The sequence below is a fragment of the Camelina sativa genome, chromosome 12, assembly GCF_030686135.1.
Source record: "Camelina sativa cultivar CO46 ecotype springtype chromosome 12, ASM3068613v1".
Classification (NCBI taxonomy): Eukaryota; Viridiplantae; Streptophyta; class Magnoliopsida; order Brassicales; family Brassicaceae; genus Camelina; species Camelina sativa.
This window is the reverse complement of record NC_141891.1, coordinates 8,978,506-8,994,905: the sequence shown is the minus strand read 5'-3', so window position 1 is coordinate 8,994,905 and position 16,400 is coordinate 8,978,506. Positions and strand designations below refer to the sequence as shown.

General features: G+C 32.5%; 5 protein-coding genes across 5 annotated transcripts; all 5 read right to left on the bottom strand.

Moving 5' to 3' along the window:
- Window positions 1–4,313: 4,313 nt before the first annotated feature.
- On the bottom strand, window positions 4,314–5,664 carry LOC147930300 (uncharacterized). Its single transcript, XM_087476804.1, has 6 exons — window positions 5,530–5,664; window positions 5,169–5,436; window positions 4,961–5,072; window positions 4,738–4,865; window positions 4,436–4,523; window positions 4,314–4,353 (listed from the first exon to the last, which is right to left on the bottom strand). Exons 1-6 carry the CDS (start codon window positions 5,662–5,664, stop codon window positions 4,314–4,316), a joined length of 771 nt encoding a protein of 256 aa, XP_087332930.1.
- A 563-nt stretch (window positions 5,665–6,227) lies between these two features.
- Window positions 6,228–7,654, bottom strand: LOC147930299 (uncharacterized). The gene is made up of 6 exons (XM_087478575.1): window positions 7,454–7,654; window positions 7,118–7,388; window positions 6,899–7,013; window positions 6,633–6,775; window positions 6,464–6,548; window positions 6,228–6,367 (listed from the first exon to the last, which is right to left on the bottom strand). The coding sequence occupies exons 1-6, from the start codon at window positions 7,586–7,588 to the stop codon at window positions 6,286–6,288; spliced, it is 831 nt and encodes a 276-aa protein (XP_087334701.1). The 5' UTR covers window positions 7,589–7,654; the 3' UTR covers window positions 6,228–6,285.
- An 801-nt stretch (window positions 7,655–8,455) lies between these two features.
- LOC147930298 (uncharacterized) lies at window positions 8,456–9,015 on the bottom strand. The gene is made up of 2 exons (XM_087476803.1): window positions 8,779–9,015; window positions 8,456–8,692 (listed from the first exon to the last, which is right to left on the bottom strand). Exons 1-2 carry the CDS (start codon window positions 9,013–9,015, stop codon window positions 8,456–8,458), a joined length of 474 nt encoding a protein of 157 aa, XP_087332929.1.
- Window positions 9,016–9,537: 522 nt separating this feature from the next.
- LOC147930297 (uncharacterized) lies at window positions 9,538–10,840 on the bottom strand. Its single transcript, XM_087476802.1, has 6 exons — window positions 10,787–10,840; window positions 10,435–10,699; window positions 10,257–10,356; window positions 9,958–10,082; window positions 9,763–9,847; window positions 9,538–9,685 (listed from the first exon to the last, which is right to left on the bottom strand). The coding sequence occupies exons 1-6, from the start codon at window positions 10,838–10,840 to the stop codon at window positions 9,538–9,540; spliced, it is 777 nt and encodes a 258-aa protein (XP_087332928.1).
- Window positions 10,841–11,875: 1,035 nt separating this feature from the next.
- LOC104773987 (MLP-like protein 328) lies at window positions 11,876–13,158 on the bottom strand. The gene is made up of 2 exons (XM_010498659.3): window positions 12,793–13,158; window positions 11,876–12,368 (listed from the first exon to the last, which is right to left on the bottom strand). The coding sequence occupies exons 1-2, from the start codon at window positions 12,977–12,979 to the stop codon at window positions 12,100–12,102; spliced, it is 456 nt and encodes a 151-aa protein (XP_010496961.2). The 5' UTR covers window positions 12,980–13,158; the 3' UTR covers window positions 11,876–12,099.
- Window positions 13,159–16,400: the final 3,242 nt, after the last annotated feature.

Sequence of the window (16,400 nt, the reverse complement as noted above, 5' to 3'; positions counted from 1 at the left end):
GGACAGGATCACCGTCATCTTCATAAGCTGAATTTATAAAAAAACAGTTTATTAATTATGTTTGAAAATCAGTATCCAATATATATATAGAAAAAAAAGAAAATTCTGATAACTATACCGTCTTTTGGGTTTTTCGTCTTCTGTTTCTCCTTCAAATTGATATTGTCCTTCACAGTTGAATTAGGTTTACCAAACACCTTTTGAATAGCCTCATCAAAAAGGTTTAGGAAATCATAACGACATTTAGCCTCTTTATGTTTATCTTCAATGGTTTGTGTAATCGGCTCTGAATCAGAGTCAGACTCAATAGCATCAGATGGGTCATGAGGTTCATCTTCTTGACTACTACAATCAAAGACTTGTTGTTCATATTCAGCTTCTGAATCATCTGTTATACAACATTAATTAGATATATATAATGAATTCAATAACTATTGAGTGAAAATTAGTAGAGATAATCCTGTACTATACCACTTTCAAAATCCTCAAGTTCCGAGTTCTCTTCTTGATCAGATGTGTTGTCTAAATCTCTGAATTTACTGATAGTATTGTTATCCTCAGAAGGATAAGTTGAAGAAACACATACTTTGCCTGCTTTTAAAAATAGGGGTTAGTAAAATAAACTCTTTTTCAAGATTTTGAATAGAATAGATTACTATAATCACCCTAAATAATTTGTAAAAAAATTGTTTACCGAATCTAGTTTGTTGTTTTTTACTGATGTCGTGGCTTGGATCTATGATACTTGGTAGCAACGAATGAGTTGTATTTTGAGTATAGACATCCAAGGTAACTCCTTTATTCATATTGCCTGCTTGATTAGTATTTACAGAATCTCTGCTTGGAGTGTCAATGATTTCAGAGAAATTTGATCCATTTCCTGTATATATATTTTGCATAGGATAAGAATGTGTATTAGAACTAAATTATAAAGTATTCAGTGAATAACAAAAATATTATATGATTATACGTAAATATAACCTTTTGAATATGGACTAATCCTTGCTTCATTCGTAAGAGACGACAAACGCCGGATTGGAGAAATGCATACATTAGGTGTGCACGGGGTATCTACAAAATAAATATTGGTAGGAGGTGCATATCCAGAACCTTAGCAACATAAGAAATAATATGGATTAATGGAGTTAAATAATTATCTCTAATCTATAATTAAGAGGTACATACCTTGGAGGATTTTTCTTGAAGCCGATGGTGTTAGTTTATTGATTCTGATATCATTTTCATATGGTAACATCCTTTGTGATCGGTCTAAAGGAAAAGTAACACTTGTATTACTGTAACCTTTTTTTGTTAAATCCTTAAACAGACGAACGTATACAGAACTGATAGGGACTGTATTATTAGATCCAATATTTTTAGGAGATGGATGAACAGGACCTGACAAACAATAAAAAAATGATTTGAATTTATGTTATTAGATTATTATGTACAATCTATATTATATATAGTAAAGAGTTACATACCATGGAGTTCTTTTCTTGAAGTGGATGATGTTAAAGGAATTTTTGTCCCATTTTTTTCATGTGCTGACCTTCTCTGTGGCTGTTGTGTAGATTTGCTAACACTTTTATTATTTTCAGTGGTATTTGTAATATCCTTCAACACTGCACGAAATGCAGATTTAATAGGGACTGTATTTTTAGATCCAATAAATGGTTGTGGTGGATTCTCCTTTTCAGAAGATGGAGTTATCCGAAATTTCTTCTCTAAGTTTGGAAATTGTGGAGATTTAGGAGTTTTGTTCTCACATTCATCTTTCCTGCGTTTCATAGTCACTGATTTAACAGTATGTTTAGAGAAACTGCGGATAGTTGAAACTATAATCAGCCCAAAAGTAGAGAATGAGAGGAAGAAAGATAATTTTGTTAGTTGTTGTGATTGCGTTTAATTACAATAGTAATTAAAAAGATATTTATTCCTAATTTAGTTTCTTTGATATAATTCCCCTATAATTTGGTTAATTAGTAGATTTTATAATCAATAGTGGAAAGTAATAAGTATAATGCATATATGCATTTCCTTATACAGTTAGATGTTTCGACGATTGAAATTGAATAAGTGGACTATAAAAACATGCCAAAGTTAATTATCTAAACAGAAGTAAAATACTGAGTACAACCAAAGTAAAGAACATAATACAAAAGTTAATACATAAAAAGGAAGATGCATATATTTCAATTATAAGAAACTACTTTATCCTTGATCTCCTTATGCAAATGTTCGATTGGCTTCATCATTATGTCCCATCAGGTTCCTTATATAATATGACGCCGCAAATTCAGAGCTGGATATTTGAACAACATATCTTTGAGCACAACATATTAAAAAGAAATTATAAATATTTATTAATAAAACTTACTTTGTTTTGTGATTTTCTAAGCCAGCAAAGTTTGGTTTTATGAAGATCCTGGATGAGCCAGTGCGATTGACAATGCATAGTTTTCCTATCATTGTTTCTATGTTCAATTAAATTTGATCATAGAATTTAGTTGAATAAAGTCTAAAATCGAGACATACCTCCAATAACACCAACATTCCAAAAACGTAAAACACAAAACACTGGGTCGGTTTTGTATGTGAGATGGCATCCTTTTAATCTCCAAGAATACATGAAATAGCAGCATACAATCCTTTTGCACAACACATGAGTTTATCATTCCTATTATTTCCACAATTACAAAAATATAACAAAAGTTATTATCTTCTTAGTATCTAAATATGATAATTCTAATTGATGTAGTAAAAATCAATAAAAACATATGGAGATAAAACAACACATAGTGTAAACTTTAAAACAAAAAATAGTACCTGCCATTGATGAGTGTAAATAGTACTTCATCATAACCGTTGGCACTACTATCGTTAGGTTTATGCTCCACATCGATTATACATCCACATACATCTATATTGTAATAATATAAATAAATATATGTTAATATTAATATATGTAAATATGATTATCTTTGGAATTGGAAATATGGTTAAATGAATGTACTTACCAAAAGATGAACCATTTAACGATCTGCCATTTTTAATGTCTAAGAAGTCTTTGAATCGATAGAAGTCACCCTCTCCCTCATCTGCTAAAGTGATCATCTCAGATTCCTCGATAATTCTTATCTGGTAAGGATGTGTTGTGTTTCTTTCTCTGAGAGTTGGATAGATCACTTTAAATTTATCAATTTTATACCATTCACCGTCATAGATATATCTTGGAACATTTTTCAACCGCGGATCGTGGATTAAAGTCGCTTCAATCGTTTGACCCTTGCATGTCCAAAATCAAAATTATCTTATCATCTCTTATCATTAAATCAAACATCCAAAAGAAAATATAAAATGGATATAAAGAATATACTAAGTTGAGATTTACCTCTTTATCCACCAAGAGCATGATCCTTTTTTCGAAAAAATCATGTATCTTCCAAGTACTCAATACCTTAACGATGATCGTCCAATCGGTCCTTCCAGGACTGAGATCAGCAATTCTACTGATAACCATTTTCTAATATATATAAAATTTATTTTGCTTTTGGTGAGATTGAAGGTTTTTTTTCTTTTTTTTTCCTGAAATGTGTTTGGATAGTTATAGGGTTTTTGGAAGGGAAGAGAATGGAAAAAGTCTCTTCGTGTACATATGTGAAACGTAAAAATACTTCCACTCCTATTTTATATTTATTTATATTAAATGTTAAAAATTTGTATACATATGCACAGTCCATTACCCAGATTTTGTGAAGATTTGATTATGATAGAAATCAAATCATCATCCTCTTTTACTCAGTTATTTGTATAATATAGATATATACATAATAATGTTTTATCTGAGTAAGGCAAAGTATTTTTTAATATAGTTCTTTTGAAAAAATAATTTTGTTACAATCTTCCATTTGAAATCTCTATTTTAATTAAATATAAGTTTAATTAAATTATAAGTTTAGTTTATTTATACATATTTTAAATTGTTTAATATAAGTTCTATTGGTTATTAGTTATATATCCATCTATAGTTATACATATTTTAAATTGTTAAAAATAAGTTATATTGGTTTTTAGTTATATATCCATAAGTTATTAGTTATATACTCTATAATATTATAACAGAAAACAATAAGTTTGAATTAAATGAAACTGAAAGTAAGAAAAACATTTTAACTTACTACTAAATCTTTTAGTTATAACTTAGATTCAAGTCTTGACAACAAATTAAAAACAAACGACAAACGTAGTTTCATTATTAAAACACCAAATTAAAAACAATCTCTTCGCACTTCCACCATCTTCAGCATCTCTCAATCACTTCCACCATCTACAGCAGTTTGGTACTCTAGCCTGCATAATTTCAGTTAGATCATATTAGTCAATAAATTTTTTTTTTTTTTTTTTATATTAAAATTGAAATTGATCAAATCACCTCATCTTGAAATCTTGGACTTCTGCAACTGGAGGATTAAAATGAATCCTTGATACCAACGGGGTAGAGTACAGTTCAATTCGTTTACCTATTAATTCCAAAGATATAAACTATGTTTCAATCAAACAAATCTCTACATACTTATGTCCAATAACTATAGATATTTTCTAAGAACCAATCAAATGATTCCTTGTCCTATTATAAGTTGTGGTATAAACATTCGACTGATCAAAATCGTACAAATTAAAATTACTATCCATAAAAATCTAGAATAACAACTATATAAAGTATAATTTAATTACCAAAACTTGGATATTTGGCATGCCAAAACTGCAATACTGCAACAACATGGTAACATCCTGTTGCCAACCAATTGTCGTTAAAAAAGGTGGCTGTCTCATTATATGCCACGCAGCTTATATCCATACCACTATGAAACAATCAAACATAGTTTCAGTATATCTATACTATTAAAAAAGCTTGATTTAAAACTGACCTAAGATTTTAGTGAAAATTTTAACGAACCTCAAATCACGGATTGAAAACCGTAAGATCCTCATAATCTCATTAGGAACCTCCACATTTGGATCATGTGCATGGATCATTGATTCGACATCGATCACTTCGCCCATGATGTCTGGTAGAAAACGGGAATATAGTTCTTAGATTAATATTACGGATCCATCAAAATATAGTTAAGTTCAGATAACTTGTTAAAATATTTGAAACTTACCTAGTGGACGTTGTGTGACAGAATGAAATCCATCAAACACTCTGTCAATAGTTTGGAGTTCAAAGAAGTGATTGTTGGAAACAACTTCTGAATTTTCCACGATGGTGTCATTGGAGAAAATGATCTTATGATCATTATGAGTGTGCTTCAGACGTCTCTCATGGTAACACACCGAGAAATTGGAAACAATCTTCCAATCATTTTCAGCAATTTGATTGTTGAAAATTTGGAACAGATCCGGAGAAATTGTTGTTTCAATTGTTTCACCCTATATTCAAAAAATGTAACAATTAATGAAAAAACAAATTTTATATTTTCCCAAACAGTCATGAATTTACGAAGATAATGTATAGATACTTACGAAGACATCACAAAGGATTAGGTGAATTGTGGAACCTTCCTCAGACTCCTTCCTCCATTTCCTCAAGATCTTAACTTGAATCTTCTGGCTTGATGTCCATGTGAGAAGATCCTTAACTCTATCATAAATAGCCATTTTGTGTGATCGGTGTTTTTTTTTTGTCAAGAATCGATAAAGATAATAGAAGGTAACTTCTAAAATGACAAATATTGGTTCCTTTTATAGTCAATACACGTCGTTTATGAATCGTTACAACGATTTGTTAATATATTGACAACTACGACAATTTATTAATTAAGAATAAATATTTATAATGCAAAATATATAATAACCGCTTATATTCTTTGATATCTTTTTAACAATATTCGTATACCCTTATTGGAAATATAAATGTTACTTAATCATTACAGTTAGAGAAAACAAAAAAGGTAAACAATGGGAATCGAAATCTTACTGTTTCAAAAATGGCATGCATTGGTCTTAGATGTACCGTAAATTATGTTCAAATTTTTAATGGCATGCATATGTCAATCATGAATTATACTCTGACAAAAAAAATCTTTGAAATTGAAGGTATTATGCATAATTTGGTAAAAAGATATATTTGAACATAATTTCAAGATTTGAAAAGAGTAATTAGCATAATATCCGCAAATATAGGTCCAAAATCTAAACAACAAAGAGCTGAACTTATTCAAATAAAAAACAAATGAAAGTTTTTAACAAAATTAACAGTAAACTTGATCAATCTTAAGGTTACACCGAATCATTAGAATCACTCTCATCTTCTTCTGAGCCGTTATAATCTTCATCGTCTGATGATTCATGAAAACAAAGACTGCGAAAGATAAAGGAACACAATAGTTAAAACATCTTATAGTAATGATTCCATATTAATAATCTGTCATAGTATAGATGTTATAGATGAACTTACAGTGCAGGATCTGTAGTGAATGGTCTTGCTTCGTTACCAAGTAAAAGTTTAGAACATCTTATTTGAGACATTAGACAACGGTGACCTTTAAAAAAAAAAAGTAAGTGACAAATCTTATATTTGATCTATTGGCTTATCTAGTACAAAATGCTAATATATTGCTTAGTACCTTCAAAGACAGAGATTCTCCAAAACATAAGCAGACACAATACTGGTTCACTGGCATAGGAAGGACTCGCAACATATTGTTCCCATTTTTCCCGAAATTCAGAATATGTATCACCGACGGCAATACATTGAATTTGTTCGTTACTTTACAATAAACAAATTAACAATGGACAACTTCAGTGGTTTCTTCTATGTATTATTTTCAATGGCAAATATAAATCAAATGAGGTAGTACTTCTTTAAAAAATTTATAAACTTTTAACTTACTTGATGTCAATTACAGTAAAGCGAAGAACATCTTTCAGACCATTGAATCCAACTTCATTTTCCAGAAAAACAATTTTACGCGGTAGATTTACTCTTACCACCGTTCCACACAAATCTGAAATTGATTGAAAAGAGCAAAGAAATTAAAAAAACTATGAATCTAAGGAAATAATGTTTTATTAAAACTGGAAGTTAAACAGTATATTTAAATAAAATTACCAACACAACAATTTCTCTCATCTTCTGCGGCATTTTCAACTGTTAGTGCATCTATTAGATGGAAAAAGTTGTCTGGACATCTAGGAGGGATTCCAGTGATGCGAGTTTGGCTAGTGATCAATATTTCAGAAGAATTGTTACAATTCCTGTAAATATTCTGATTTTCAATAACCTGGAACTTGTAAAGAAGAAACCATCGTCCTTCTTGCAACAAATCTATGTACTGATCAAAGTAAAGCTGACTTCGGAGTTTAGCTTGAATTCTTGTTCCCTAAAATATATAAAAACTAATTTCAGATTTAAATATTAAGAAGAAGGATATAAATGGATTGTTACCTTCTCATCAACCAAGATCAAACAAATGTAGGTAGGCTGCATTATGATGATTTCGGGTATCCAGAGCCTCAGTACTTTAACAGCAACACTCAACCTATCTGTTGATGGATTCAAATCCTCTATGTATGCAACCATTTTTTGGTTTGGTTCTTGATTATTTTGGAGAAAGAAGAAAGATGATGAAAGGTGAGAGGTTAGAATATTTTAGATAATAGATATATAGTAAATGTTTTATCGTGAATGAAGTTTGAAGTTGCAAAAAAAATTAAAATATATATATATATATATATATATATATATATATATATCTAGAAAAGAGGAATATGAAAAGTGATTGGAAGTTACTTACAAATTTATGTCGGTTTTTTTTTTGTCAGTTCGAAATTGAAGTAATCAAGGCGAAGACTTTGAAAATAACAAAAAATTTATGTTTGGTGTATAATCCATACATGCAATGGTTAAATTTGATCGAAACTATCATTGTAATAGATTAATTCATATTTATATTGTACTAATACTAAATTAGACAGTCTGCTTGAATTGCAGTTTTTACTAATCGCATGGACTGCAATAAAAATTAGAATCAGTATAAATTTCTTTTACATTTATAGATACATGATGAAACTGATGCTACTTCAAAGTAGATTTCATCATCATATACTCCATTGAAACTATGATTCTTAGAAGTCTAATTCATCATCAATGTCTCTGTTGAAAGAGATCCTTATTTTACTATATTGAAGATTTCTAAATTAAATATTTGAGTACAATATTCTAAAGTATAGAAAAAAACTAAACAGTCAAATATCTAGTAAAATAAATTAAGTTTTGAACAAATAAATTATAAACAATAAAAATACCATATAAATAACCAAAGCAAAATAATATTAAAAACTGAACCAAATAAATAACCAACAAAGTTTTAAAATAAGCATTTAAAAATGCTTTTTATTGTTCAAAGGAAAAATGTGAAAATAATTGGAAACCAAACGTGGAGTAGGACTATGTTTTTCCGTGATCAACATCTTCACAGCTAATGACTTCATTCAAATCCTTGGTAGGATAATCTCCTTTATCTTCGGTGAAATCAGTAGACTGATCGGAACATTTTTTCTTGCTTGTAGATGATTGATCAATGTTTGGGTCGGTGGTTTCTGTTTTGCGCTTCGACGAAGGAGTTGAACTGGAAGAATGATCAGTTTCATAAGGCTCAGTGCCATTAGTAATCATCAGTGATGCCTGCACGTAAAAAAGTATATACATTAGATGTTTCTGATAGCACTATATAGATATATAGAAACTATATTTAATAAAAAAAGGCAAACCTGTTCAGAGGTGAGACTAATTCTGTCAATAGTATTTTCAGATGCTTCATTACTAATTTCCATGAATTTATTGTCTTCCCAGACATTAGCAACCTTGTAACTATCATTAGCACCAGAAAGATTGTCCCCACCAATACATATCAGAAATTGAAAGGTCTTCCCACACACAGCCTTAATCTGATCAGGGATCAAAGTAGGATCCGTAATCTGCATATTCGATATTGTGAATGATTCCATATTTTGTTAAAAATCTAACCAAGGAATTTAAAAATATACCTCTTCAAATGAACCATTTAGGATTTCAGCTGCGGAAACACCAACAATTTTTTATGCCCAACTATCAAACATGAAAATTTTGGTTTCACCACTCTTGTCCCAAACGTGGACATGTAATTTGTACCTAAAGAGGAATTAATCATCTAATAGATAAACCAACAAATATTCATATTTCAAAATATATGACAAATAATTAGAAGACTTACTTAGGCTCAATCAACGTGGCCCACTCGTTATAGGTTTCACACCTCCACCTTGGTTTGCTTGGTTTCTTAACATCTTCCACTTTAATTGACAGGTCCTCTTTATCAACCTTCTTATTACACTTTCGACAGCTAATGTAGAACCAACCCCAATCTGTATCGATTGCTGAAATAGTACATGCGATTCTACATTTTCCTACCTATCAAAATAATATTACATCCTTAAGCTTATAACTCATACATTTTCCAAAATAGATTATGTTAATATATTGTTAGACTATTAATAAATGTAAAATACCTCTGTTTCAGCAAGTACGTCAGCAATCATTTGCAAAGGAAAGTCAAGACCACTCTTGGAGCCAGACGGGTTACAAACTCTCTTTCCACCAGAATTGGTAATTGTTAAAGCCAATTGATCCGCAGGAAGACTAAAATGAAAAAGAGGAATAGTAAATCATAATGAAACATATTGTTGATTAATAATTTCATAGCTATTTGAATTTACATGTTCTGAAAAGCCTCCATCTCTGGTAACTGAGGATTGATCATCAAGATAGAAGAATCGAAAGCATTCTCAATGTATCGTTTTTCTGAAATGAAATATAAATATGATACAGTAGTTAAATGTTTTCTAAAAATACTTTTGATAAATATTCTGTGCCCTAGAAATTAAATGTATAAATATTATGCGTACTGTTACCTTTATAGCTGTTTTGTTTAACAAAGCGTAGGAAACACATAACCATTCCATCACTTGAATCATTGATAGCACGATCTAAAGCTTCAGCGTAGGTTTCCCATAGAGTACATGATAATCGTTTATCCCTAAATAAGAATTTTAACAGACATAGATTATATTAAAATAGTATAACGTATAAGCATGAAAATCTATATAAAATAGATTTTAAATAGTATAATGTATAAGCATGAAAATATATATATTATTTTTGTTATGAACAAAAAAAATCTAAAAATATATATTTAGATTTATAATATTACTCAGTGTCTCTTATCTCAAACTCAATTTTCTTCCTGGTAATGTTGTTACGACTTGTGATTTCTTCTAAACCTCCAGAACTGACTACTTGACCAATAACGTCTGTAAATATAAATAATACAACTATTAATAAAATCATCTTTGTAAATTAGTAACAAAATATATGTATTATGAAATTACCTAGCAGGAGATTTTTGTCAAGATTTCCAGCAAGTATACTATCAAACGATGTGAATGATAGGTAATGATCATCAGATACATTTTCAGAAGGAATAATTGTGGTACCATATCTGGTACTAATCTTATACTTAATAAGAGAAGGACGCAAGTAGGATGTACAGAGATTCAAACCAAAAGTTGATATAACTTTCCAAGATCCAGGCTTCAATTCAGATTCAAACTTTTTGATATGATCCTTTCTGATAGAAGCTCCTATTTTGTCACCCTATATAAAACAAAAAAAATACTCTTAGAATGAATTGATATTAATATATTAGCAAAAGAATAATAAATCTATACTTAAAATACATACTGTTTCGTCAGCGAGAATTAGTTCGAGTGATTCACCAAGTTTAGCGGTATTCATTTTCCAACTGTGGAGAATTTTGACTTGAATACACCAAGCGTTTTTGTATGGTTTTAGGTCTTTCAAAGGAGTGTAAGATAGGGGTAGAGCCATCATTTTGTGTAACGAAGTAAAAATCGTTATTTTAGTATAATAATCCAATAGAAAGTTCTCAATATATTTATAGTTACAATTCATTGATTTAGGTTATCACTTATAAGTTAAGATTTGATATCAGGAATATACGCAAAATATATTTACTTGCTTGATTCGTTACAACTGATAAACGAATATTCCTTTGAAAATTTGATCGTAAAAGATTAGTTCATAATTGTAACATCGGAAATCAAGGAATTAAACAAAATATGGTAACTTGAATATTCGTTTTATAAGATTTTAACTGAATCAGAAAAATTTCCTTTTAAATTAATATTTGTTATGATATGTTTCGGTAATTAAGTAAATATTCAAATTCTTCGGTATTAAAATTTATGAAATCAGAGTGTTTGCCTATAACGAATGGGTTTGTTTGGGATCTTAATTAACTAATCTTGAATTAAATAATAAACTGGATCCGAAAAATATTATTCTCGAACACAAACAGATCCGGTGGTTATTTTCCTTCTATTGTCGGTTTTTTTAAGGATCCGCGTCCCGACCCGTTTTTTTAAAGTAATCGACCGAGGGCATTTTCGTCATTTGTCAAAATAGAAACTATAGGTTAGTTAGATTAAATTTTGTGATTCTCTAATCATTTTTAATGAAAAATCTATCAAAACCAAGTCATGATCCATTTTTACTCTAGAGAGTACTTCTGCTTTAATAGTATAGATGCTTCAAAGCTATATTTTTAAGTTTTATTTTAAGGCCTAAAATTAATAAACATATAAATATGCCCAAATAAAAGTAATGCAAGATAAGTTTTTTCCATTTAACCCAATTGATTGGTAAAAAAATAGGTCATCCCATAGATTGAGCCGGCCCTGTATATATATATATATATATATATATATATATAGACTATGTAGTAGTAAATTACATAAACACTGAAACATGTAGATTACTGATTTTAGTTTTTATTTATTAATAATCATTATATCGAACCCGATATATGATGAGCATAACAACAAATCCAAGCATCTTCCAGTACCAAACACTTACATATATAGTATTTGAAACCCCACACAACACCCCATTTATTATATTGAAAAACATCTTAAGTAATACATCGAGATACTGATGATGGACTGTGATGATGGTATTGGCATTGATAATGACGGTTAAGCTTTGGTGACGTGGCCTTCAATATCAACAACCATGTTCTTGACGAATTTCATGAGGCCGCTTGGTTCGGGAAAGTCATCGTTGCGCTTCTCCCATATCATAGTGATCTTGCAGACGCAGCTATTCGCAGATTTGGGAATAAATTCGTAAATGACATCAAACACTTTGAGATGCTCCATCGGGTGACCATCCAGTCCTCTTTTCGTCAACGTTTTGTTCGCATCATCTATCTCTCTCCTTTCTTTGAACGTGGCCGGCTTTCCATCTTTCAAAAAACATGTGCTTAATTATTAGTTACAGTTTTCAACATCGTACCATCAGGATAGATATGATCACAAAAAAAATTCTACGGACTAATTGTTTTGTTTAGATATTCCCTGTATAGGTTGTTGAAGTCACGGTGTTTGGGCTAGTTAAAGAATGTATTGTTAAGTTTAACTCTCTGTAGGGTGTGATTCACTAACTATGATTGAATTCTGGAGCAAGTTGTCTACAAATTTGTTCAACTATATATGTTTGTTGTTTGTTTATAGGAACTTCTAGAAATTTCATTAATGATCATATTTCATATTTTGGAATATTACCAAAACCCTATAGTTCATAGATACGCCATAATACGTGTCATTGTGTGTGTGTGTATAAAGTGTTAGATGTACTGTATATAGAGAGATAGTATAAGTAATGTATACCATATGTGTAGTTCCAACTCCTGATAGACCCGTGAGAGTCATGTTCGCCTTCGTGAACAACGACATGTTGGATGTGTTGGCCGATGGCGTCAGGGAAGAGATGGTTCTCGCTCTTCCAGCTCTTGTAATGTCTGTCCGCCGATCCTTTCAACGGAACCTCCGTGACGTATGTTCCCGACGTCGGCATTTCTTTTCCTCTATCGTTTTTAAGCTTCCCTTGTTTTTTTTTTTCTTCTATGCTTTCTTTTAGTGATCGATGAGATTATACTTGTCGACGCCTAGATTTATATAGTGAACGTGACAGTTAAAAGTTAAATGGTTTCTACAGCTAAAATATTCTCCTGGTTTTTTAACCCTAGCTAGACTATTTAAACACTATATATTCCGACCACGTTATTTAGGTAGGTAGTTGGCACATCATCTTTTAAAAAGTAATTATGCAACACTTCACGCCCCATACACATTAATCATGGGGACAATTATCGTATACATATGATACTTTAAACGAATACATGAAAGCGAAGTGTTTAAAAATTCTTAAGCGGTCGTCTTTACTCGACGAATGCTCGATCGGTTCTCTTTTGTAAGGTACGTATATAAAAAAAAGTTGTTAGGACATCTCCAATTCACTCTATTTTAGAGTCAAAACTTTATTATAGAGCAATAATTGCTCCAGATTGCTTTATATATAGAACAATTCTATTCTCATTTTTTTTTTTTTTACACTAACCAATGTTTTATTATAAGATTACTCTATTATAAAGGAAAAAATAGAGATATACATTGGATTGTTCCTTAAAAAATAAAAATAAAAATTATTTTTTACAAATTATAATTATTTATTTATTTTTTTAAATCTGCTTCACTGAACAAATGACACATATCTTGTTTGTTGAGAGTATCGTTTCTCAAGTTACTCTACAAAGAAACGTTTCTCCTTTTTATTCTCTTCTCTCTTATTTTTAATATTTTTAATAAGAGTATTAGTAAGAGAATCTGCTAGTAAAGATGGTCTTATTTCATATTGTTTTTTAAAAATATATATCCATTTTAATGCTCCATTTTGTAGTATCTTTTTGTTGTTTGAGTTTTTTTTTTCACTAAATACTATTAAATGAAAAAAGTACAAAATCACAATATAATACTCTTGTTGTATTCTTCACTTCACTACTCAGGTCAGCTCCCTCTCTCTTAAGGTTTCTCCTCCTCTGTTTTAACAAGAGCGCAAAGAGTAACATTTACTCTCTCTCTCTCTCTCTCTCTCTCTCTCTCTGAAACAACCCTTCCCGTTTTTTTTTTTTAATACCTTAATTTACTAGTGGTCCCATACCCACTAACATCCTAACAACAATCAATAACCGCGGATAACCAAATAAAACAGTTTCCATTAATCCAATAAGAATACCAACAGCAATAATCCAATAACCAATAACGAAATAGCAAAGTTCCAACATCCTACAATACTCTATCAACTCAATACTAGCAACCTAACAATAGCTAGACCACAATCAATCAAGCCTCTAGAACATCCTCCTCCTCATTGCCTTTGATTCCACGATCACACTTTTCCTTTACCTGCACACCACAAACAACAATCGAGATGCATAAGTATTATCATAAATACTTAGTGAGGCCGTCCTCCCATCTACTAGGTTATGCACATAGCATATGAGACCCTCATGTTTAAGCAAAACAAACAACACACAACAATACATCAAACCAGGAAAGCAAGTCTCGGCTGAGATCAGTGTCGACCGATGCCTCACGGTGTCGATCGATGCTACAAATAATGGTGTCAACCGATGCTAAACAGTGTCGACCGATGCTAAACAGTGTCGACCGATGCCCCTCAAAGTGGTGTCGACCGATGCTTCCTAGTGTCGATCGATGCCTCTTCTGCATACACGATCTGCGCGAATCCGAACATCGAACTCTCCTTCCAAATCTTCTCGAATCCGTCTCAAACTCACCCAAATACCACGGAAATCACTAGGAATCACAAAAGCAACGAACCCAAACAACAAAACAACACAAACAACAAAGAAAACACCCAAACAAGAGAGATCTCATGCTTAGATCAACCATGGTCAAGCACTCACCTCAAGAACAGGAGATTGGATTTAGAAACGTGGGAACCAACACCTCCAGAAGCTCCCCCTTCGTTTCCAGCAACAGCTAACACTTCTACAGCCTCAGATCTCTCCAAAATCTCCAAGAACAAGCCCAGAAAATCTCAGAAACATTTTTTCTCTCTTTTATCTCTTTTCTCTCTTTCTTTTCACTCAACGGCGACAACAATGAGACTTCCCCAAAACCCTTAATTCGTCTCTTAACACCTTAAATGTGATTTAGGGATTTTAATTGAACCAAACCGAACCAATCAGCAATTAAAACGAATCCGACCAAACCGGAACACATGGTGTCGATCGATGCCCCCAAGGGTGTCGATCGACACCCACACCAAAATTACAAAATTGGTTCGCGGATGTTACAATTCTCCCCCACCAATATGGATTCGTCCCCAAATCCCGCAATACCGTCCATCTGCCAAGGACCTTCGTGCCACCGTCAGCACGGCCTGCACGTCCCCAGACCGGACTAAACACCGTCAGCCAAGGTTTCCCGTGCCACTGTCGCAACAGCCCGCACACCTCCGACTGACCCTCGAGGTCTCCCTCTAGCCAATATACTCGCATCATAAACACTATTTGCTCACAACTCAGTGCTTCCCCCGTCTGTGGTCGCAACCAACGAATCATGCCGGCTCGCTATCAGGCCAACCGCCTTAAGCTACGGCATCCAGGAAGTCACTCATACACACTTCCCCCGCTCTCGGGTTGCAACCCTCGAGACATACCGGCTCACTGCCGAGCCTCGGCTCACAGCTACGGTATCCAGGGAGCCTCACATATCCCGCTCTTGGGTCGTCACCCTCAAGCGCGCTCTCGGATCGTCATCCGAAGCAACATACCACTCCCACTCTCTGGCCACAAAGTCCATCGAGCTATCGGTATCACGTGAGTTGGGCCCGCACGGCCTTGAGCAAAACAAATACTGATGCCAACGAGTATCTCCCGGCTAGATCTACCTCAACATTTCCACAAAACTTTCCTTTTTTAGAAACTTTCTGATTCTGGAAACCTTCCTTTTGTGGAAACTTTCTATTTATGGAAACTTTCCAAAAATAGAAACCCGAGCTATTTCTCTTTTCTCATGACAACAACAGTCAAACATAAAGAAAAATACTCATCTTATTAATCTCAAAAATGTCATAATCGTTACAATCTCAACGAAATTACATCAGAAAAAGCAAAAATACAACAACCATAGCCATCAACCCGCATCCTGAGCACCACCTCATCTTGATACTTAGTCGCACAACCAACCACCCCTAAGCGACCAAATATCAAGAGAGATGGGCTGGAATACTCCGTACCCGCTCCAGCCACGGACTACAACTTGGACCCGGCTAGACAAGCTCAAATCGCGGTCTGCTTCTCAAACCACTTCTTAAACCTTGCCTTCATCCTCGCCTCGGGCTCCCAAGTCTGCTCCTCTACTCCGTCACAATCCCACAAGACTCTCATCAAAGGAATCTTCTTCTTCCG